This window comes from Meles meles, chromosome 18 (assembly GCF_922984935.1).
Source record: "Meles meles chromosome 18, mMelMel3.1 paternal haplotype, whole genome shotgun sequence".
Lineage (NCBI taxonomy): Eukaryota > Metazoa > Chordata > Mammalia > Carnivora > Mustelidae > Meles > Meles meles.
This window is the reverse complement of record NC_060083.1, coordinates 99651-124861: the sequence shown is the minus strand read 5'-3', so window position 1 is coordinate 124861 and position 25211 is coordinate 99651. Positions and strand designations below refer to the sequence as shown.

At 49.4% G+C, this 25211-nt stretch overlaps 1 protein-coding gene across 2 annotated transcripts in view; it reads right to left on the bottom strand.

Annotated features, from left to right (window-relative positions):
- Nucleotides 1–24772, bottom strand: part of NT5M (5',3'-nucleotidase, mitochondrial) — a 35318-nt gene extending 10546 nt beyond the window's left edge. For both annotated transcript variants that reach the window (XM_045983960.1, XM_045983961.1), the window contains exons 1-3: nt 24503–24772; nt 21282–21382; nt 9980–10040 (exon numbers count right to left, since the gene is read on the bottom strand). In XM_045983960.1, coding sequence (XP_045839916.1) covers nt 9980–10040; nt 21282–21382; nt 24503–24772 — 432 coding nt within the window. The remainder of the gene's footprint in view (nt 1–9979; nt 10041–21281; nt 21383–24502) is intronic.
- Nucleotides 24773–25211: the final 439 nt, after the last annotated feature.

The window sequence follows — 25211 nt, the reverse complement described above, 5'->3', positions numbered from 1 at the left end:
GCCAAAGTAATGGCTTATCAAAGAAAATTTGGGAAATCAAGAAACATTAGAGAGAGAAACATCTGTAGTTGGCTGTACTTCCTTCCTTCTCATTATTTATTATCTTTAAAACACAGTTGTAATCAAACTGTATAGACGACAGGCAACTATATACAGAACTTATTTTTCTTGGATCCCAGAAAGAAGAAAAACTAATCAATCATAAAGTTGTCCAGACTTTCTGGTTTGAGATGTGTGTGTTGAAGTTCATTCTTTCTTTACTGCTGGGCAGGAGCATTTGGGGACAGACAGAAACAAGGGGATGACACCTACTGCTATCAAGCATAGTGCTAGGTGGTTTGCAAATTTCTTCTTCAGCTTTGTTTTTTAAAAATTTACATTTACTGAGATATGATTGACATGTAACACTGGTGTGTAGCGTATTGACTTGATATATTTATATAATGCAATTGATTTCCAGTCAGCTTTTTTTAATAATGCCCATGAACATTGTAATTTAAGTTGTATTACACAACTGTGCTGACAAAGAAGCCAAGTCCCAGAGAGGTGCGTCGAGAAGCTCACAGGTAGGTCCACAGACCCAAAAGTGCAAGTGTGATGCTCAGGTTCGGCCAGGGTTCAGCAGGGTCAGCTGTCTGAGGGACACCTCTAAGGACAAGTCAAGGCTTGGGCAAGCATCTTTCATTATGTTTATTAGCTGCTGTTTTGGAAGAGAGGCATTGCTCATTATTCACCTGATTACAACTTCAGTTCCTAAAAATACTTGGGGGATAAAATAGTTCCGCCCAGATGAATGTAGAGCTATCCGAGTATAAAATGGTATTGCCATTCCTAAATCAGAATCTGTCAAAATGACTGACACTGAATCCAAACTACATGTTTGCAAAAGAATCACCAGAAGGACTTTCAAGGGAGGAGATCTCTCAAGACATAGGTTATGAGCAGCAAGCTCATAAAACCAGCCACTGTGGGAGTGAAGAATTCAGTATGAAGATGATAAAGGGGGGTGCATGGGTGGGATGAGGCTGGTGCTGAGAAAGCACAGGGGGCAGAACATCCAGGGCAGTGTCAGGGCCTGGAGCAGCTCCCCAACCCTCCTCAAAGCCCTCTCAGAGCCATGTGGGGCCACATGGCTCAGAAATGAAGATATGAGAGTAAGACATGGTCCTTCCTCTTCAAATGTTGGGTGGACTTCCCCCAAAGTCCTCCTCTGCTCAGATGAGCAGATCCCAGGAAGCCTCAAATGAGGGAAGGGATGCAAATCCTGGGAGAGGGTGGGGACATGCCATTACCCAGTGACAGGTGTCATCATTACCAGTCTACTTCATTTAGTGGAAGATGTGAAAATGGTGCCATTAAACCCAAGATTTTCAGGGAAATTGGCTTGACCCAGGATCCTGCACAGGTTACCATGCACGTCCATCCACAAACCCAATTAAGATGATAAAATAACCACATCTAAGCAGAAGAATAGAGTTGGTTTTGGAACTATCAGCCATTCGAATGGCCAAATTTCTTTAGATATAATTTATATACCATAAAATCTACTTATTTAAAGTATACAATTCAAGGGCTTTTCGCATATCTGCTATACCAAAACATGGCTTATCTTACTAAGTGTTCTGTGTGCACTGGACTAGAACAGGTATCCACTGTTGTTGTGTGAGGTGTTACATAAACGTCAGCGTGGTCAAGCTTGTTCAAGGCTTCTACATCCCGGCTGATTTTTTGGGGTGGGGAATGTCTACGTACTCTATCACCTATTAAAATAGGCATATTAAAGTCTCTGTAAGAATTATGAATTTATCTATTTCCCTTTGCAGTTCTATGATATTTTAAAATCTTTAATTAAAATAAAACAGTTCACCCATTTCTCCCACCCCTCACCTCCAACCTCCAACAACTGCCAATCTGTTCTCTGCATTTATACGTTTGGGTTTTTTCTTTTGTTTTGTTTTTTGTTTGTTTGTTTTTATTATTTATAATTTTTTAAAAAGATTTTATTTGTTCATTTGAAAGAGAGACAGAGAGAGCACAGGCCGGAGAGAGACAGAGGGAGTGGGAGAAGCAGACTCCCCACTGAGCTGAGAGCCCAGCATGGGGCTTGATCCTAGGACCTAGAGATCATGACCTGAGCTGAAGGCAGATGTTTAACCATCTGAGCCACCCAGAAACCCGTTTGTTTGTTTGTTTTTAGGTTCCACGTATAAGACATCATACAGTATTTGTCTTTCTCCGTTTGTCATTTCACTCAGCATAATACCCTCAAGGTCCGTCCATGCTGTCACAGATGGCAAGATCCCATTCTTTTTTATGGATGACATCATATTCCTTTGCATATAACAACAACGTTTCTTTCTCCATCCATCCATCAAAGGATTCTTAGGTTGTTTTCATATCTTGGCTGTTGTAGATAATGCTGCATACACAAAGAGGGGCATATATCTTTTCAAATTAGTGTTTTTGTTTTCTTTGAACAGATACCCAGAAGTAAAATCGCAGGATCCTATGGTAGTTTTATTTTTAATCAGTTTTCCACAGTGGCTACATCAACTTATATTCCCACCATCAGTGCACAATAGTTCCCTTTTCTCCTTATCCTCACCAACCCTCGTTACTGCTTGGCTTTTTGAGAACAGCCGAGCTAACGGGCGTGAGGTGGTACGTCACTGTGGTTTTGATTTGCATCCCCTGATGATTAGTGATGTCGAGCTTGTTTTCATGTACCTGTTGGCCCTCTGGATACCTTCTTTGGAAAATGTCTATTCAGATCCTTTGCCCAGGTTTTATTCAGATGGTTCAGTTTTGGGGTTGTGTGGTTTTTGCTATTGAGTTGTATGTGTTCTTTATGTATTTTGGATATAAGCCCCTTATCAGATATAGGATATGTTATTATTTTCTCTCATTGAGGAGGTTGCCTTTTCATTTTGTTGATGGTTTCCTTTGCTGTGCGGAAGATGTTTAGCTTGATGTGGTTCCATTAGTTTGTTTTTGCTTTTGTTGCTTTTGTTTTGGTGTCAGGCTCAAACCACTGCCAAAAGCTATGTCAAGGAGCTTACCACCTATGTTTCTTCTAGGAGTTTTACGGTTTCGGGTCTTATATTCAAGTCTTTAATCCATTTCGAGTTAATTTTGTGCGTGCTATAAGATAGAGGTTTCATTCTTTTGCATGTGGCTGTCCAATTTTCCCATCATCATTTCTTGAAGAGGCTGTCCATTCTCCATTGTATATTCTTAGTTCCTTTGTTGTAAACTGACCATAGATACATGGGTTTATTTCTGGACTCTTAGTTCCACTGATCTATGTGTCTGTTTTATGCCAACACTATACTGTTTTGATGATCAGAGCTTTGTAGTATAGTTTGAAGTCAGGGAGTGTGGGACCTCCAGCTTCGTTCTTCTTTCTCAAGATTGCTTTGGCTATTGGGGTCTTTCGTGGTTCCAAATTTTCGGATTGCCTGCTCTAGGTCTGCAAAAGTTACTCCTGAAATTTTCATAGTGATTGCACTGAATCTGTGGATTGTTTTTGGGTAGTATGAATATTTTAACAATATGAATCCACGAGTACAAAACATCTTTATGTTTATTTCTGTCTTCTTTAATTTCTTTCATTAATGTCTTATAATTTTTAATATACAGGTCTTTCACCTCCTTGGATAAATTTATTCCTCAATATCTTATCCTTTTGATGCAATTATGAATGGAATTATTTTCTAAATTTCTCTCACAGTTCATTATTAGTGTAAATAAATACAACAGATTTTTGTGTATGGTTTTGTATCCTATAACTTTACTGAACTTCTTAGTTCTAACAGTTTTTTGATGGAGTCATTAGGTTTTTCTATATATAATATTATGTCATCTACAAATAGTGCTAGTTTTACTCCTTCCTTTCCAATTTGGATAGTTTTAAATTTTTTTCTTGCCTCACTGCTGTGACTAGGACATCCAATATTATATTGACTAAAAGTGGCAAGAGTGGACATTCTTGTCTTGTTTCTGATCTTAGGGGAAAAGCTTTTAGCTGTTCACCATTAAATATAATATTAGTTGTGCATTTATCATATATGACCTTTATTAAGTTGATATACATTCCCTCTATATCTGCTTTGTTTAGAGTTTTTTAATTAAAATGGATGTTCAGAGGCACCTGGGTGGCTCAGTTGCTTGAGTGACTGACTCTTGGTTTCGGATCAGGTCATGATCTCAAGACTGTGGGACTGACCTCCATGTTGGATTCTGAACTCAATCTGGAGCCTGCTTGAGGTTCTCTCTCCATCTCCTTTTGCCTGTCCCCCTGCTCACATTCTCTCTGTCTCAAAATAAATAAAATCTTTTAAAACAAACAAACAAATAAATAAATAATAAAATGGATGTTGAACTTTGTCAAATGCTTTTTCTGCACCTATTGAAATGATCATGTAATTTTATCTGTTTTGTTAATGTAATTTATCGCATTAATTGATTTGCAGGTGTTGAACCATCCTTGCATTCCTGGAACAAATCCCAGTGATTATGGTGTATGATCCTTTTAAAGTATTGTTGAATTCATTTTGCTAATATTGTGTTCAGGAATTTTGCATCTTTGTTTATCAGGGATATTGGCCTTGACTTTTCTTTTTTGTGGTATTCTTGTCGGGTTTGGGTATCATGGTAATCCTTCATAAATGTGTTTGGAAGAGTTCCTCCAGCCCCCTTCTATTTTTTGGAAGAGTTTGAGGAGAAAAGGGATTAATTCTTCTTTGAATGTTTGGCAGGATTCACCAATGAAGTAGTCTGGTCATGGATTTTTATTCGTTGGGAAGTTTTTGATTCTTGACTCCATATCCTAGGTAGTAACTGGTCTGTTCAGATCTTCTATTTCACCATGATTCAGTCCTAGAAGGTTGTGTTTCTAGGATGTATCCATTTCTTCTAAAATGTCCAATTTGTTGGTATATAATTATTCTTAGTAGCCTCTTATGATCCTTTGTATATCTGTGGTATCAACCACAGTTGCATTCACTCTCTCATTTCTGGTTTTATTTGAGACCTCTTTTTTTTTAGTGTATCACTTTTCTATACTCTAAAAGGCTGTTTCCTTTTATTTCACTTTATAGTCATTTTTAGATATAATTTACATACCATAAAATTCAGCAATTTAGAGTGCACATTTCAGTGTTTTTTTAAAGTAATCCCCTATGTTGTACAACCATTGCCTATCTAATCCCCAGAAGTTTCCATCATCTTACAAAAAAACCCTATGCCAATTACCATGAACAGCCAATTATTTTATAAATAGTAGTTTGAGCCAAAGCATAGCATAAGCCCCAGTTTTAGACACTGGGTAACACACAAAGTGGGAGGTACCACCAGAGGAAGTTCCTGGAAGGCTGGAGTGTGGCTCTCACTGCTCCTAAGAGAATCTATGGTTTCTGCTGGTGGCAAGAGAAAGTGATGCACCTTTTAGTGTAAGTCTTAAAAGAGGTTCAAGTTCTGGGAGCAGTTGGACAAGTTGGTGTGAAATGTGTGATGAAATTTCATTCATTATCTACATTATTTTACTTGAGTTTAAGTGAAGAGGCTTGATGATGTGGTGGAAATGTTTAACATTAATTCTTCAATCCAAACACAGCATCTGGAAGACATCATCAGGAGACCAGACTTCAAATGAAGAGAACATATCCCACTGTTACATCCAAGCATCTCACTTAATCCCACTTGTGATCACTCACCTTGTGGAATGACGGAAAGGAACAGTAAAATGTCATGCTCAAGTATGGAGAATTTAACATGGATTAAAAAAAATCTCTCGGGGGGAAAACTAGTAATATCGTGCTAAGTTCTGAGTGAGGAGGAATCAGAAAAGGGGTCGGCATAGCACAGAGGTGCAGAGCGCAAGCTCTGGAGCCAGACTGCCCAACCCACTCTCACCATGTCTTGCTGCCAACCTTGGGCAAGTGATTTAACTTTTCTGTGCCTCAGTTCCCTCATCTGTTGAATGGGGATAATAATAGCACCTACTTCAAAGGGCTATTATGAAGGCTAATGGATCACTACAGGTGAAGCCCTTGCATATAATACTAACTCATGCGTTAGCTACTACCGAGCAGGTTTGGCTTTAAAATGTCAGCAGGCTCCAGCCAGAAAGAAGGTTCTGATACACTGAATAGCACTTAAGTCTGACTCCTTAGGTATAATAAAGAAGCTGAACTCTTAGCAATTAGGCTTCCCTCCTTTGACTGAGTCTCGAGAGGAATCAACTAAGGAGAAAAACTCCCACTTCGGCTGCCCGAGGCTGATGCTGCTCTGGGGGGCAGGAGCGGAGGGAAGAACTCTGTGAGAGGTCTGGTCTTGTGCCTCCACTGAGACCACTAAGAGAGCAAAACATCCATCCTTAGTTGATGTCTTGAGAACCAGCCCAATACTCCCCCACCACAGGCACCAGGCAAAACCATCGTCAGTCCCCATCTACGCCCAGCCCCAACTAGCCAAGGACACAAGGTCTACTAGGGATGGGAGGGTGCATGGATGGTGGGAGACGAGGTGGCTGGGGCTATTTTCATGTCTTCACAAGATACCCTCCGTCTGTCTTCTCCACTGACTTAGTTCCAGTGTATGTGGGTGGGGGGAGCTGAAACATGGCCGGGAGAGACTCTTGCAACCCAGCCTGACCCCAACCCCACAGGCTCTAGGGCCATCAGCCAACACAATTCACCCAAAGTTCTTCAAACATACTCCACATTTTGCAGTCTTCGTGTCTTTGTTCAGTGTCCCACTTCCTCCACTGACCGACCTGGTGGCCGGTCTGGCCCCTGGGTGGGGAGGGTGCTCGGCCAGCCACCAGCAAGGGGACAACAGTATATGACCCTCCCTGCGGTGCGTGTCACAATGGGCCTTCCTGGTGGGAGCCAGGAATTCTTTCTCTTGGAATCTGTCCTATGGACATAACCACACGAAGATACAGGTACAAGATGACTTCAGCTCTTAGCAATCAAGATTTTGAAGAATATTTGGGGACAGAAAAAAGGCTAAAACTCCACTAAGGAGAAAATGGTGCTAAGCTACATGAGATTCAAGTTTTGTTAGAATATACACATTACATTTAATATGCACCAAAGAAAAACTACAAAGAAACACCTCAAGATGCCAACGGCCTTTCTCAGGCTAGGTGGTAGGTCTGTAGCTGGGGTTTTGTTGTTTCCCCTGTGTCCCGTCAGGGCATCCACCATCTGCTATCACTGCGCCCCTTCCTCTGATCTCAGCACCTTGATTTTTCTCTGCAAAGATCCCTGTCCTAAATGGGACGTCAGTCCGGACGCCCACCCTCCCCTGGCCAAGGGCTGGGAGTGTGACCTGAGCTCAGCTGGTCAGCCTCCCTCCCGGGAACGTGAATCCCAGGCAGAGACACCCAAAGACGGAGAAGGAACCGGCCGTGGTCTTCTGTGAGCCCGTGTGCTTGGGGAGACCGCCTACCGGCTCTGGCTCCCAACCTCCTTGTCCAGGGGCTGCTCCCTCAGATTCTCCTGTGATTCTCTGAGCAAGCCAACAGCGTCCTCATAAACTCTACTTTTGTTCAAGTTAGCGGGATGCCATTCCTGTTGCTCCATCTTAGGGGTCCCAAGTGATACCCTCTTCCCACGTGTTCACTGGACTCCAAACCCTTGGCAGTGAGCATGCGCGGCTCGTGGGAGGGGTTCAGGACGAAGCCCCACCACCTCTCCGATCACTAGACCCGGGAGACCAGCTGCCTTGCCCCTTGCAGCCTCCTCCCCCCTCCGTCCAGACCAGAGGAAACAGACCAGAGGAGGACTGTTTCACAGGGAACGGCTGTACTGATCAGAAAAGTATAAAGCTTGGCACATCGAAGGCACTGGATAAACGGCAAACATTCTTGCTAAGATATGTTGGACAAGTCTCTGCTGAGCTAATTAATCTATTCATTTGACAGCATGCCAGGCACCAGGTCTCACAGCCAAAAAGACAGACATGCTCGCTGCCCTCATGGGGTTGCAGTCCGCTGGGGAGACAGAGATGTGAGCCCACTTCAAGTGTTTATACAGGAAACGGGCTGAAGGCTGTCAGCTTTAAGATACGGTGAGGAAATGGGGCTGGGGCAGCTGAGTGAGGCCCGAGGGTTGAGGAGGAAGGGGGCACACAGAGGGCCCCACAGGTTTAGGGGTACAAAGCATTTCAAGAAACAGGAACATGGAGCATCATGAAGGCAGAATCAGGAACTTCAATGATGCGTGAGGTGGCTGGGAGGGGCTTTGCAGGTTTGGACGAGGAGTTTGTGTGTGTGTGTCTGTATATGTTTCTAATTTCCATTGTAAGTGCAGTGGGAACTGTTAAAAGGTTTTCTGGTAGGGGGCTGACATGATCTACTTTAGGAAAGACCTTCACTGGCTCTGGGTGGAAATGAAATGAACAGGCAGTGTAGAAGGCTCTCTTAGTGGTTCCGGGAAGAAACGCAAAGGTGGTGGGATGGAGAGAAAGTAGGCAGACAGCAGGTACTCCGAGCAGGACTCACAACTTGCTGATGCACGGGGCGTGAGGGGTAGGAAGGGTGTCACAGGATGGCTCCCTGGCTTTCAGGCTCAGAGGCTGGTGGACAATGCCAGTCTACCGAGAGGGGAGGGACGGACGTGGGACCAGGATGTCAGGAGCCCAGGGGCAGACACATCGGAGCTCAGAGGGCAGTCCTGGGCTGAACTGCACATGTGGGATGGTGGGCAGAAAGAAGAACCTGGATCCACAGAAATGCATGGACGAGAACAGCACATCCCTCTTCCCCCAACACGCACTGGCCCCACTACAACCACAGCTGAAGCAGGTGCTCCGGTTCGACAGTCACTCACACTCAAGGGTGCACCTGCGGGACTTGTTAAAACACACCGGGCAGCTCAGACGTTCCCAGGAGGGTCTAGAGAACGTCCATTTCTATCAAGTGTCTGGGGGACGTGGATCCCACTGGTCTGGGGACCCGAGTTCAGATCACTGCTCTAGTAGAAACCTAGGACCAAGGAGGACCAAGCCTCAGTCCTCACTCCACACTTACTGATGGTAAGTCCTTAACTCCCCTGAGTTTAGCTAACTCCTGTGACAAGGCACAGGAAATGGGCACGGGAGCATGCGATGACTCAGTGGCCGCCGAGCACCTCTCGTAACTCTGCTTTTAACTACTGAGTAAGGGGGAGTCCCCGTTCCAGTCAACACACACCGAAGGCATTGAACGTTGGCGGACTGTGTGCATTCTGTGGAGCTGGAGAGAGATCACGTGAACACACTTGAGAAAACTCATGCCTGGAGGTCTGTGCTGAGGGAGTTCTGCCCACCCCCTCCCGCCCAGAGGAGAGGGGTTGTGGGGTCCCCAGTCCTGCCTTCCTGGACTGGGAGGGCTGCTCCCACTTCCCTTGAACCCAACTCTGGTGCAAATGCCCATCTCCTGGACAGCACACCTCTCCTGTGGCCTTGGCAACCAAGGAATTTATGGAATTGGTTCCCAATTTCCATAAAAGCCTCAGTTTTATGTAATTCTATTCCTTTTCAATGACGATGAGGGCATGAGTGTGGAGCAAATGCAACGTAACCATTTCACCTTTGTTAAGACTTTTGCATGAATAAATTCACGCACAATGTCTGGGTTTGGCTTTGGGTGGCTTCGGTGCCTCCCGCCATACGTTTTCTCCCCTTGCCTCGCCCTTCGCAGATGACTTCTCACTACCATGGGGGTGGTCACCTTCCAGAGAACCTGGCATCCTCGCCAGGCTCCCTGCAGAGAACGTGCTGGAATGTCAGACTGGTGCTAGCAAAGGTCTCTGGGAGAGGAGAGCCGGGCACAGACAGGAGGGATGGACGGGAGCAGAGGCAATAATGAAGCCGCCCCAGCTGCCGCAGGCCCTGCTGTGAGGGCCCGCACCCCTCCCCCAGGGTGTGCTGAGTGCCAGCACCCTTTACCCGCAGCACATGGGGCAAGGTGAGGGGAGGCTGCACAACTTACCTTTTCGTAGGGACAATACTTGTACGTCCTCATGGGGCTCGTGCAGATGAAGACATCAGTGCTGTGAGAGAGAGGAAGGAGAGTCAGACTGAGCCCCCATGTCTGCTCAGCCTTCGTCACCCCTGCCCCCTGCCCCCTGCCCCCTGCTCTGCGGGTGTGAGGCACTCCCAGGTCTGCACCCATCCCTGGAGCAGGAAAACCCACCCCCCCACTGCTCTCCCAGCCAGACACATCCCGTCCCCCAGCCCTGAGCAGCCGCGTGTGACTTCTCCTCTGGCCCAGCGAGCAGCTCAGGGACGGGCGTCCATGCATGGCCATTCTGCGTGGCCGGAGCCTGAGCTTAGCTGGGCGAAGCACCCGCGCTCTCTGGAATCTGAGCGGGGAAATACCGAGACAAAGGGGCATCCACCATAAGAGAGGCATGAAAGGGGTACATAGCACGTCACTTGTGGGCCTCGTGCGTTGCAAAGCAAAGAACCCCATGAGGGACAGTCCTCTGGCAGAGGGGGACGGAGGAGGAGCCCCCGTCTCTCAGCCAGGTTCGGCTCCCTCACAACGGGCAAGGGCTCTGCTGAGGACCGCCCCTCCCACAGTCTGGTGACAGCGGGGCAGCTGACCGTGAGGGCCCCAGGCTCCAGAGCCTCACCAAGAGAGTCCTCTGGTCCCCAACACCCGCAGAAGGCCGCCAAGGATGGCTCCGCGCGCTGAGCCTGTGGAAGGCTAGATTTTCTGGGCTCCTTTGCTCTCTGGCAAATTAGTCCCCTGAGAGTCTTGCCTTCGCCAGACTGCCAGGTCCCTCAGCGGAGAGCACGGGCCTCCTAGTTACCCTGAGTCTCTGCTCTCTCGGCCTCTGCCAACCTCACTGTCCCCTCCCACGTGCGCAGCCAGTCCCCTAGGTCCTCAGCCTCTCCTCCCTGTTCTCTTGCCTCCTGCCCACGCTGAAAGCTGGTCCCACGCGAGGAAGCCGCCTCCCCTGTGCGCCTTGGAGACAAAGCTGTTTCCCCGACACCCCACCTGCTGCAGACACACAAGGTGTGGAGGGTCTCCCTCGCCCTCCCTCGTCACTTCCAGACCATTCCTCTGGTTAGAGTGGGTGGTCAGTTAGGTCTTAATGGGATGCCTGGAGGCTGGCCGAGAGGGCGTCACGGTCAACTGGGAGGAAAGTCAGAGGCCTGTCCAGGCAGCGCTCCACAACGAAACCACGAGCAACCGGATCCAACCAGACGGGCCCCAGACGGCTGACAAAGCATCATTCCTTCATCAGGCTACATAGCCATAGTCTATGAAGCTTTTCTCCAGAGGAGGCCAGGAGCCTGCAGCCACACTGTTCGGTCGGGTCACCTCGGCCCCCCAGTCCATCCAGCAAGTCCGTCAAAATCCGTGATTCAGTGAAGCCCATGCCCTGTGACCACCCGTGTGTGACCGTTCCCCCTGCCGTCACCACCCTGCCACCTGCCGTCCTCCCGCAAGGCTCAGCGTGCCTCTGGCCTCCCTGGGGCCCCGCTGTGACCCCCCTGCTGGTCTTCATCTCCCTCCACTGGGAACAGAAAGAACCTGACGCTCCAGCTTCTTCCACCTGCACCCAAGCAACCACATGTTGCTAGAGGAAAACAAAACAAAAACAAAAACAAACCAAAAAACCCCTCACATCAACAGGGCATCAAGGCAGGGGTCCCACCGCCAGGCAGCCTGTCCCCAGGGCCCTGGCGTGCGCTCGCCTTGCTCCGCTCCAGCACAGCCCGCCACGCACCATGCCCGTGACCGCCACTTCTTCTCTGAGACTCCCTGGCTTCTCATGGTGGAATCTAGAACCACGTCCGTGTCTGATCTTCCTTCTCCCTTTCCGTGCATGGAGGGACACCATCCCTCCCGGCTGTCAAGGCAAGCCCTTCATTCGTGCACTGGATCCCATCCCCCATCTTCACGAGGAGGAGCTACCCTGCCGCATTCCCTTTTCTGGGACTGCTCTTCCCCACAACTCATTCAAACACGTGCTGCTCTCTTGCATCTTAAAACATTCATACACAAATACACACACGACCTTGACCTCATACCCGCTCCCGTGACTTCCCGTCTCTCTGCTCCCAAGACATCCACCAAGCGCCCTGCACCTGTTGACCCCACTTCCTCACCTCCTGTGTGTGCTTCGATCCACCCCAACCTGGGGTCCATCCCCTCCACTCTCCAGAAAGCACCTATTGTCACCAAGGACCCTCACATCACCGTAGCCAGTGCGCACCGCCCTCTCCTTCTCTGGCTCACCAGCACTCAAGCCGCCCCGCTCTCCTCTGTGCGGGCTCCTTTCCTGGTGCGCCTGCCCATCGTCAGCCACCCCAGCATGATCTCCCGGCCTCCCTGGTGATTCTGATCCTCAGGGGTTCTTCGTCTACACTTCCTGCTCCGTGATGTCATCCAAGGCTTTACACAAGGCGCCCCCCCCCCCAACTTGACCTTCACCATTCAGCCCTGTCCCCTGAGGGCCAGGCTTATGTCCTTAATATCCTGCCAAATATGTCTGCATGGGCATCTCACCAACACTTGGTTTTTCCAAAAGGGCACACGACGTTCTCCCTACTCCCCATACTTGCCCCTTCCCGCGTTGATGGCACTGTTACATAGATCCAGCTGCTCAAGCAAAAAACCTGAAGATCACCGCTTTTCTCACCCTTCCCCCAACTCCCAGTATCCACCCCAGATCGATGGGTTCTTCCTCAACCTGGGTCTCAGTCCATCAACTTCCCTCTGCGGCCGCCACCCCACTCTTAAGGACTGCCCCCTCTCATGGTTCCTCTCCTTCCAGTTCTGCCCCCGCCAAGCCTTTCTCCACCCAGTATCCGGACTGATGATTTGGGTTTTTTTTTGAGATTTTCTTTTTATTTATTCGAGAGAGAGAGAGAGCGAGAGACTGCATGAGCGGGTAGAGAGGGAGACAGAGGGGGGGTAGGGGGAGGCAGAAAGAGACTCTGAAGCAGACTCAGTGCTGAGCAGAGTCCGAAGCAGGGCTTGATCTCACAACCCTGAGATCATGCCCTGAGCCAAAACCAAGAGTCAGACGCTCAATTGACTGAGCCACCCGGGGCCCCTGGACGGATTATTTTTAAACAGCATGTCTGATTGACATGCAGTAAACGACACAGGTAGAACATGATAAGTCGCACAGGAAACACAGATCTCCACAATCAACATAATAAATAGCCCCTACTTTTCTGGCCCCCTCCTGTCTTCTCTCCACCTGCCCCTCCTTGTCCCTACCCCACCCCCGGGCCGCAGGGAACCACTGATCTGCTTTCCGTCACCACAGATCAGACTGTATTTCCTAGAATCTCATATAAATGGAAACACAGAGTATGTGCTCTCTTTGTCTGGCTTCCTCCATCCAGTAAAGGTGTATCTGGGACTCACTCATGTTATTAAATGCATCCATAATTGGTTGTTTTTATTTTCTTTCATTTTTGAGCAGATTGATTAAAAAAAAAAAAACAGCTTCATAGGGGCACCTGGGTGGCTCAATCAGTTAAGTGGCTGCCTTCAGCTCGGGTCGTGGTCCCAGGACCTGTTCCGGATATTTCACATACATGGAATCCGATAGTGCACGGTCTTTGCCACTGGCCTCCTTCATTCCGGAAAAGGTTTCCAAGGGTGACCCACATTGTAGAATGTGCCCGGGCTTCACGCTTTTTAATTGCTGAGTAATATCCCAGTGCATGTGAATGGATGGACCTCAGTTGTTCACACACGTATCCGCTGATGGGCATGTGGTTGTTTTCACCTTTTGGCTATTATGCACAATGCTGCTATAGCAACATTCATGCGCAAGCTTTTGTGCGGACGTGTGTTTTCATTTCTCCCAAGCACACGCCCAGGAGTGCAACTGCGGGCTCACATGGTAACTCCGCATTTACCATTTGGAGGAAATGTTTTCCCAAGTGTTTGCCACAGAGCTGCACCATTTTTCCAATCCCACCAGTGATGATAAGGAGTCCAAATGTTCTCCATCCTTGGTAACATGATTGTCCTTTTTTTTTTTTTAAGATTTTATTTATTTATTTGACAGAGAGAGAGAGACAGCGAGAGAGGGAACATAGGCAGGGGGAGTGGGAGAGGGAGAAACAGGAGGTGGGAGCCCGATGTGGAGCTCAATCCCAGGACCCTGGGATCATGACCTGAGCCAAAGGCAGAGGCTTAACCCACTGAGCCACCCAGGTGCTTACTCCCCCTTTTTGAAGATTTTATTTATTTATTACAGAGAGAGAAAGAGAAAGTATGAGAGGGGGAGGGTCATGGGAGAAGCAGACTCCCCACTGAGCATGGAGCCCAATGTGGGACTGGATCCCAGGACCCCAGGATCATGACCTGAGCCGAAAGCAGATGCCTAACTGACTGAGCCACCCAGGTGCCCCTCTTTTTTTTTTTTTTTCACTATAGTCATTCTAGTGGGTGTAAAGTGGTAGCTCATTGTGGTTTTGATTTGCATTTCACAACAGACTAATGATGTTTGGGCCAGTTTTCATGCATTCATTGGCCTTTGCATATTTTTTTTGGAGAAATACCTGTTCAAACTTATCATCCCAAGCCAATGTTGTTTTTAAAACCTAAGTTAAGGGGCGCCTGGGTGGCTCAGTCGTTAAGTGTTTGCCTTTGGCTCAGGTCATGATCCCAGGCTCCTGGAATTGAGACCCCATTGGGCTCCCTGCTCAGTGGGAAGCCTGCTTCTCCCTCTCCCACATTCCCTGCTTGTGTTCCCTCTCTCGCTGTGTCTCTCTCTGTCAAACGAATAAACAAAATCTTTAAATAAATAAATAAATAATAGCCCAAGTTAAATCACATCATTGTCTTTTCAGTCCACTAGGGCACTGTCCCTCCCATCCCTGTCAAGGTCACTGAATTCTAGCCATACTGGTCTCCTCGAAAATATTACTCAAGTAAGCAAAATCCTTGCCCATCTGAGGACCTCTACACCCTGGATTCCTACTAACTAGTTCATCTTAACATTAAATTCTGAAGTCCCATGTTACCTTCTCAGAGACACCTTTCCACCCCACCCAAAGTAGCCCTTTCCCCCCTTTAGTTTCAAACACACCGCCTGTCTATTTCTTTCACCACGCTTGCTGCAAACAAAATTATTTTTCTTTTCACTTGCCATCACCCCTACTGTAACGAAAACGCCTCAAGACCTGAGACCTTAGGTTGGGTGTCTTATTTACAAATAGATCCCCAGGACTAGCATAGTGCCAGGCACATGGTGAGCGACACAAAATAGATCTGTCTAGGGGGTGAATGAATACATCAGCCCTATGCAGGCTCCTCAACTGCGGGCCAGTGGCCAACACTGACTCCATTTTGCTCCTGTCCACACGATGACCTCCCTTGGGGGTACATGTTCCAGGCCTCTGGGAGGTTATGTGCCCTGACCCGACCGGAACGTTGGAAGGCTTTTTCTGATCTCCCTAAGGTTGTTTAGATAACGAGAAGAGGTAACATAGTGTCGTCCCCACCCTCTTCCAGCACACAGATGGCGCCACGAGATCTGTTAAATGTCTGACCTCGCGATCCCCTCCGTACATCCCCTTGCCCTATAAAATCTATGGCTGAAGATGAGGACTTTGCAGAGAACAGCTGTGCAGCCCAGGATCCTCACCCGCCTGATCCCCGTCAGGGTTACCCTGATGGAACTGAGTAGACTGTATGGAGTCCCCATGTCAAAGTACTCGCTCAGGGCACCCGGGGGCTCAGTCGGTGAAGCGTCCACCTCTCGCTTTCTGCTCCGCCATGATCTCAGGGTCATGACCTCAGGGTCGTGAGATCAACGCCCTCATCAGGCTCTGATCAGCCGGGAGTCTGCTTGGGGAGTCTCTCCCTTGGTCCCTTCCCCCACTCGTGTGCACGTGCTCGTTCACTCTCAAATAAATAAATAAATAAATAAATATTTAAAATAAAAGACTACACTTACGGGAATGAGCCTGAGTAACGTACAATCGTGGACTATACGGCCCACTTGAAACTAAGAAACACGTGTGTCAATTATACCTCGACAGAAATTATTTTTAAATGCATAGGCCTTTGATTCGGCCAGCCCACTGTTGCACAGAAACACTTGCACACGTACGTCCACACTCTCTGCAGCCCTGATGTACAGGAAGGAATGAGAACCGACTTCAGTGGCTCCCGCGGAAATCATTACCTTACATGGTACACGGTATACAATAAGATGGAGGGCGCCTGGGTGGCTCAGTGGGTTAAGCCTCTGCCTTTGGCTCAGGTCATGATCCCAGGGTCCTGGGATCGAGCCCCGCATCAGGCTCTCTGCTCAGTGGAGAACCTGCTTCCACCTCTCTCTCTGCCTGCCTCTCTGCCTACTTGTGATCTGTCTGTCAGATAAATAAATAAAATCTTAAAAAAAAAGATGCCACATAGTAGTTACAAAGAATAAAATAATTCGATAGTGTTGTTATGGAAGGACAGCGAACACATATTGTTAAGTAAAAGAGAGAAAGCAGTGTCGTCCCACAGATGAGAGCAATCCTATTTTATAAGCAACAACTATGACGCTGTGATGTGAATGTCTCTTCAGCAGATGCCTGAGCGTGTACCACGTGCCAGGCAGCACTCTAGGGCCCAAGATGATCCCTCAGGAAGCTGACATTTGACAGAGGAAGGGACACACACACACACACACACACACAACTTTGGCTTAGCCGGGGCGGCGGTTTGGTGGGCGGAGGTGCGGCGGAATGACTAGCTGGGGACAGCAGCGCCTTTAGCTACGGCAGGACGGCCTCTCTGAGACGGTGACACACGAGGTGTTCAGAGCGGAAGGGTTAAAAACAATGTGGCCACACGCCAAGTGCTCGCGGAGAAACATTCTAAGAGGGTGTGTCAGGAGCGAAGGCTGTGAGATCAGAAACGAGCCCGGCGCATCCACAGGCAGAAAGTCAGCCCGCGTGGCTAGAACAGGTGCAAAGAGGTCAGAGGGTAGCACGGCCAGGTCGCAGACCACCTCACAAGCCTGGCTGAGTTTGGGTTTTATTGGAGTGTAAAAAAGAAGCCAAGAGCGAGTTTTAAGAGGGGACACACATCAGCAGAATTCCGTTCAGAAATACCGCTCTGGCTGCCGGGTAGAACGGATAAGTTTACAACCGTGCATACAAATACCGACGTCGATGCATTTGAGAAGGTCTGGAAGCACGCACCCCGCATTGTCCACCAGGACAGGAAGAGCACGATGGGGGGGAGATGTGCATGGGGAGAGAGGGACAAAATGGGCAACTCACATTTTTTTCACGACGTATGTTCCTACTGTTGGAGTGTTTCGTACGAATACACTCGTACTGCTGAATAAAAGGCAGTCGCCCCTGAAGATGTTCCATGAAAGCTCTTGGACGTGAGGTGACGCCCAGGGAGGCACAGCCTTGTGCTCAGTGCTCCCAGAGCCAGTCCACAGCCTGCCAGGGAGGCGGTTCTAGGAAGCGGGCAGATAAGGTGTTTGCTCACTGTTCCCCTCCTACCGGAAGCCCCTCTGCCTTCTCCACTGGCAGATCTCTTTTCGTTGTTCAGCACAAGGGCGCAGTGCCCCTGCCTGTTCCCCCTGGGGAGTTGCCCTGCCTCTCTCCCCCCGCATACATCAACCACATCGCTTTTGGGTCTATGCTCTAGTCCTTGGTTTCCTAGTGACCCCTCGGAGGCCAGAACTGTCTCTTACCTATTTCTGCATCGCCTTCAGCAACATTTTACATCTTGGCTTCTGGCTCCGTCAGCACCAGACACAAAGCTATCCACTTAGTTCCGGACTAGACCTCTGTCTCTGTCGACACTTAGGGCGTGAACTGACCTTGGGAAGCTACCCCGTTAAGAGCCCAAACGGAGGCAACAGATCACTGGTCTGGTCTAGACTTGCATTTCCACAAAGGGTTCACGGGGAAGCCGTGGGAGAGAGTTCTGGACTAGCACACGTGAAGAAAAGCTTCATCCTCCGCTGCTGAAGGGTCACAATGCACACGAGCAAACCTGCAGCCCTTCGAAGTCCTGTGGTAAACCAAACCTTCTAATCCAATGCCCCCCCACTGTTACAGTCAAAGAACGCTTTTTTGTTGCATACCTGTTAAATCTTGCAGACTACTAACAATTGCGGCAAATGTTTACTGAGCACCTACTATGTGCCAGGCGCTACAGTGAGGCTTTTTCCGTTCCCTTCATTTCACAATTGGAGAAACTGAGGCCCAGAAAACTTAATAACGCACCCAACATCTGAGGATTAGGTTCTAGAAAAGCCCAGACTCGAGCCTGGACAGTCTCACTCCAGTTAGGACATAACCTCAACCGCTATGCCATCGAGCGCCCCAGGATACCGTTGGCTGAATGCGGGCCGGGAAGTGCGAATCCAGGCACAAACAGGGTTTGAAAAGCTTCCGCGCCAACACACTGCTTTGCCTCTCTAGGCGCTTCCTGCGGCTGCAAACGTCAGACAAAACCACTGCACTCTAAATCGAGTTCAAACCCTAAACCAGATGAGACAGGCTACTCCGCACAGCCTGACTCAAGTCTGAAAATAAATTACTGGAGTCCACAATTCAACTCAAACTCTAAGCATTCTGTGTCCCTCTGCTGCCTATTTATCAGGTCAGAACTTGAACGCTGTTGATTTTTGGAGGCATTTGTATGGCACAATAAAGACCGAGTCATACCTTATGTTTCATTGGTCTTTCAGGTTGGTAAATTCAAGCAAAACTGTGACCAATAAAAGTATATACAGGCCTAGAAATAAATTCCAACATTGATGGTCAGTCCATGTTTGCCAAGGAAACCAAAACAATTCAGTGGTGGGGTGGGGTGGGGAAGAGTCTTTTCAAGAAATGGTACTGAAAAGTGGGTCTCTACACACAAAAGAATGAGGTAGGAACCCTTCCTCACACCATATTAAAAAATTAACTCAAAACAGATCAAAGACCTGAGTGTAAGAGCTAAAACCATAAAACTTGTACAAGAAAACATAGGAGCAAGTCTTTGTGACTTTGGATTAGGCAAACAATCTCAGATATGAAGCCAAAAATACAAATGACCCAAGGAAAAAACGAACAGGGGCACCTGGGTGGCTCAGTCAGTTCAGGGTCTGCCTTTGGCTCAGGTCATGATCCCAAGGTCCTGAAATCATGCCCCGTGTCAGGCTCCCTGCTCAGTGGGGAGTCTGTTTCTCCCTCTCCCTCTGCCTCTGCCCCTGCTCATGCTCTCTCTCTCAAATAAATAAATAAAATCTTAAAAAAGAAAAGAAAAGAAAGAAAGAAAGAAAGAAAGAAAAGAAAAGAAAAGAATGCCTGTGTGGCTCAGTTGGTTAAGCATCTGCCTTTTGCTCAGGTCATGACCCCACATCAGGCTCCCTGCTCAGCAGGGAGTCTGCTTCTCCCTCTGATACTCCCGCTGGCTCGTGTTCTTTCTCTCTATGTAATAAATAAATAAAATCTTTTAAAACGAAAAAAAAAACATGTAAATTTAACATCCACATTAAAACTTTGGGTTTCAAAGGATACCACAGAGAGATTAAAACAACAATCCACAGAATGAGAGAATGTATTTGCAACTCATATATCTGATAAGGGACTTAGCATCTAAAATATGTAAAGAATTCTTCGTGTGCCTGGGTGGCTCAGTCAGTTAGGTGTCTGCCTTCAGTTCAGGTCATGACCCGGGGGTCCTGGGATCAAGTACTTCATGAGGCTCCCTGCTCCCCAAAGAGTCTGAGTCTCCCTCTGCCCCTCCCCCTACTCATCCTCTCTTTCTCTCAAACAAACAAACCTTCTTAAAAAATAAAATATATAAAGAACTCTTAAAAATTAGCAATAAAAAGATAAATAACCCAATTGAAAAAAATAGCAAAAAGAAGATAATTCTCCAAAAAACAAAAACAAATGGCCAAAAACACAGAAGAAGATGCTCAAATCATTAGCCATCAGAGAAATGCAGATCAAAACCATGATGAGATACCCCTTCACACCCACTAGGATGGCTAGAATAAAAAAGACCACAAGTGTTGGCAAGGGTGTGAAGTTGAACCCTCACACATTGCTAACGAGAATGTCAGATGGTACTGTCACTTTGGAAAACAGCTTGGCAGTCCCCAAAATGTTAAACAGGAATTTACCGCATGACCCAGTGATTCTTCTCCAGGTTTATACAACCTATATATGAAAACAGACAATCATAAAAAAAAAACTCATACATGAGTGCTCACAGCAGTATTATTCCTAATACCTAAGAAGCAGAAATAAATGAAGTGTCTACCAACTGATGAACAGATAGACAAAAATGTGTCCTGTCCATACAGCAGAATATTACTCAGCCATGAAAGGGAATGACGTACTGATTTGTGCTATAAAAGAGATGACCCAGAAAACACAACGTTGCATAAAAGGAGCCAATCACAAAAGACCGCACAGAGAACTCTGTCAAATGTACGTAAACTCTACACACAATGTTCAGCACAGGCAAACCTCTAAAGAAGACAGCAGCTGCCTAAGGCAGCCGGGGAAGGAGGGGGAAGGGGTAGTGACTGCTCATGGGTACAGGGTATCTTCTGGGGCTGTTGAAAGTGTTTGGAAATTGACTACAACTCCGGGCACAGACTTAAAAACCACTGAATTGCACACTTTAAATGGGTGGAGGGTATGTAAATTATATCTCAGTGTGGCTGTTGTTTTTTACCTCCTCGGGGAAGCTCATCATCTGTAACTGCTCATGGGTTTTGGTGAACAGTCACGGAGCTGGGGCTTCAGCTCCCAGAAGCAGCGACTTCACTAGGACAAGACAGAAACACACACTGCTCCTCTGGCTTTGTCCTCACCATGTGCTGTTAGGACGTCTGTCAGACCTCTGAGCACTCCCTCCTCTGTTCCTTTCAGCACATATCACAATCCGTGCTTATGTTTGCTTGTGAGATTCTTTGTTTAATGTCCACTCTGGGAGCTCCATGAGGGCAGGACCACTTTGTTCATCTCTGTATCACTTATGTCCTGTAGCATCTAACAGTCGGTTCTCAGCGATTTGCTGAATAAATGCATGTCCGGCACCCAGTCAGCCAGGTCCAGTTAGACGCAATATTTCCTCCTGTTACCAGATCAAAACACCTCACCAGCTGAGTCTGTTTCGCTCAGGGTGTTACCAGGTTGAGTGCCAAAGGAACAAGCATGGACCTGTGCAGGGGTGAAGAGAGAGGAGCGAGGGATGCAGTGCAGGGGGCGGGCAAGAGGCAGAAGAGTAGGGTAGGCACTGGCAAGAGGAAGGCACAAATGCACAGGCAGGAAAACAAACTTACTTTTCTAGGTTGGCCATCTGCTTCACAGCTTCCACAGCCCCTGGGAGAGGCTCCAGGTCAAGAAAAAAGTTTTCCGATTCCCATATGCTAATGGCCTTCTCCTAAGAAGACGAGAGAGAAGTGGGTGACCTCAGGGGATTCAGCACATTGCCTCACCACAGAGAGGATGACACAGCTGGGAAGAGCTGTTGACAAGAAGAGTGTGAGCCTTCCACATTCCCCCCCTGCAAACACACAGACACCCAGCGTTGTATCCTGGGGGGACCAGGGGATCACATGGAGCACATGTGTGTTCCAGCCCCTCTCCGGGGGGTCTACTTCTGCAAGGATCCAGCAGAGACCAGCTAAGGGATCAGGAGCCATGGATTCCAAAGCCTGCTCTCCTTGAGGCATGGCTAGAGCTGTCTGGGACCAAAGGCAAGTCATTGTGAATTACGCGCTTGTTTAATTCTAAGGGCCAGAGGCATCTCAAGGGCTCTGAGGTGGACCAGGTCTTGCCATGGCACCAGAGTCCTTCAGTTCAAGAGCTGGAGAAACTCAGAGATTCTTAAGAGCCCCGTTGTGCCATGTGGGGTAAGGGGGGCCGGGGGCCGAGTGGAAGGCCAGATGAGCAGAACTCTAGGTTCCTCCCCCACGTCAACTGTTTTATCTGTCTCCCGCATTGGTCTATCATTAAGCACTTTGTTTAAAAAGCATTCTACTGCTTTTAAAGCCTGAAAGCCAAAAACCCAGACCCTCATTGTTCATATGAGAAAATCAAGGCTCTGAGCGGGGAGGGGATTTACTCAGTGCCACACAGCAAAACATTGCTGAGAGCTGAACACCATCTCCCAGCGACGAAGCTACAAGGTTCTGCCTTATGTCACTGGGCCGAAACTGAGTTTGCAGAATGCTACACTTTTCTAGGCGCAGGACAAGGGAGGGGAGACAGATCCCCAGACTCCAAGGAAGAGGACCTAAATCCCATGTGGGCAGCTGGGGGTGTCTCGGCCAGGCCAGAAACCGCACACTCTGGAACAAGCACCGCCACCATGTCCGCTTTAGAGGCGGAGTGCCCTGAGATCACACTGGCATTATGCCTGCGAACTATGTGGGCTGAAGCAAACGAGCAGTGATTGCTAATAGCGGGTCTCTCTTGTCTGGCCGTCACCTCCCACAAGGGCAAGAATCGCTATCCCAGTTGACTGATGAGGAAAGAGGCTTACAGAGGATTGTTTACAAGGCCACTTATGGGTGATACTGTCAGAACTTGACTCAGGGCTTCTGACTCACACGGAGGCCCAGGGGAAAGCGTACAAGACGCAGGATTAAGTCAAGTACTGCACGGCCCGGCTGCATGACCTTGGCCTCACCGTCTTTCTTCAGTAATCAGCGTCCCAGCATCCCCTCCCTCCCTCCATCCCTAACTTGTCTCTGAAACCCTGCTCAAGGCACTTCCTCCCTCTGGGCTGAGTTCCTCAACTGTCTTAACACGGGATTCTAAGTCGGTTAAAATGAGCTTTCCCTTCCATCTCTGCCCGCTTTACCTCTCCGAGCCCTGAGAGGATCAAAGGGGATACCAATAGAGTGGTATTTTGTAAAGCAGAAATGCCTTCATAATTAAGGTGGGTTGGTGCATCGGTTGTTTTTAACTGTAGGTGCTGGGCCAGCTCAGCCAAGGGGACACCCAGGGATGTCTGCTGGGAGCTTTGCTGGGGACCCAGGGCATGTGTTCGTCTACGAAAATCTTGCAGTGTTCCCAGGAGCAGAACTGCCTCCTTCGTGTCCCAGGAGCCCCTTTCCTTTGCCTCGCCTTAGAAAATGGTAAATTGATCTCCTTAGATCTGGAGTCTGCATGTCTGTACCAAGGAGTGCAAAGGCTTCTGTCCTTTTCAGAGTTGGGGTGGGCTTTATGTCCTCACCTCAGTATACTCCTGGGAGGGAATGAGGTGCCCAGCCTGGCAGCATTGTGTAATGTCTATACACCAACACCCACATGGAGCAGGGGAGTCTGTTACTGAGGCTACAGAAACCACCAGGGTATTCTCTCCAGCCTGAAGTTGGTAATTGGTGTTAGAGCTGCGAGAAGCAAGCACACAGAGCTCTGGGAAAGTCACCTTCCTCAAGTACCTGGTGGTGAGAAAGAGCCGTGGCGCCTGATTTTCTTTTTCGCACCTGCCTCCCAACAAGCCAGTTATGGTTAAGTTACGTTTTTTAAGTCAAAAGAAATGCCACTTGTTAGAGCAGGACAGAGAAGAGGACTTTGGGGGTGGGGAAGGCTAAATGTGCTTGGGAAGGCAGACAGACTTGGGTTGGGATCCTAGCTACGGGACCTGGGACTAGTTTCCTCATCGGCATAATGAGGATAACAATGTCTGCCTCACATGGGAGACGATGCAGTCAACCTGTGGTACAAATTAGGCTCGAATATCACATCATCAAACTTCTGGTGGTGACCCTGGGTAGCCAAGCAAGGGAGAAGAGGCCAGAAAACACCCCACCTCTTTAAGTCTGTGCAAGGCAAAACCCCGTCCTTTTCCTGAAATAGTTTCAACTCAAACACTAAGCCATCTGTCTAGAAACATGCCTGGATATTTCCCCTCCATCCGTCCTGGACTCAGAGAGCAAAGCACAGCAGGACTCAGGGGGATGTGGCGGGCTCAGGTTCAGCAGGGCCACCCAAGCAAGGGGGTAAACCAAGGAGTCGAACCCTCCCGGTCTTGACCTCTGACACTCATTCTGTGATGTCCAGAAAGTCACTCAGCTTCTCTGGGCCTCAAATGCAACGGGGAGCTATGCGCTCATGCAAAAGGACAAAAAAGAACGGCAAAGACACTCATCAAATTCGTGAGGGTGAAGAAACGGGCGTGTGACTGTGGCAGGGGTCAAGAGGACTTTACTTGTCACGTTTATTTCATTTAAAGAATTTCAGGACTTGCGGCCGAAAATTCAAAAGTCAGCTAAAGGCAGAGTCCGTGTTTTAGGCTTCGCGCTCTCCTGACTTTTGAGAAGCCCTCGATGACAGCCGACAGTTCCCGCGCGCCCTTCCCCAGGGCCCCCAGTCTTACGAGAGGACCACCCCGGGGCTCGGGGACGCGACCCACCCACGGTCACGCGGGCTCCCGGCCAGGGCCAGGAAGGAGGGCCGCGGTCCCGCCGGGCTCGGCTGGGCTCGGGGCCCCGGAGCCAGCACGGCGGCCCGGCGGGGGACGACGCGCGGGGCCGGGGCGGGGGATGCTCACGCTCAGGCCGGGCTGCAGGCGGCCGTACTGCTCGGACAGCCAGAAGCCGCGCCGGTCCTCCAGCGCGATGAAGGGCTGGTCGGGGAAGCGCGCGCGGAACTTGCTGAGGAAGCCGCCCTCGAAGTCGGCCAGCACGCCGTCCATGTCCACCAGCACCCGCAGGGCGCGGCCGCCCGCCCGGCCCGCCGGTCCGCCCGCCCCCCAGCGCCGCCCGGCCGGGAACGCCGCGCCGCGGGGCCGCCGCGCACACCAGCCGCCGAGCCGGATCATGGCCCCTGGCGGTGGCTCGCCGCGGGCGCCGGGGCCTGGGCCGCGCCACCTCGCCGCGCCGGGCCCGGAGACATGACAGCGGTGGGGAGGAGGGGAAGAAACCCCGCCGGCCGGGGCGCGCGGGGGGCGCGGGGCGCGGGGCGCGGGGCGCGGGGCGCGGGGCGCGGGGCGCGGGGCGCGGGGCGCGGGGCGCGGGGCGCGGGGCGCGGGGCGCGGGGCGCGAGCGCGCAGGCTCTGGCCCCAGATCGAGGCTGCGGCACGCGCCCGGGAGGAGGCGGGGCTCGGGGGCGTGGCTTTGGGGACCGTCCACAGTCCCAGACTCTCCACTGCATCTTCTGCGGGACCGAGGGCCTGGGCTCCCTCCTCCCACTGCAGCAGCGAGGCTGCGGGAGCCGTGCGCGCTGATGGAGCAGGGCTGTGCCGCTGAGCACTGGCCGTA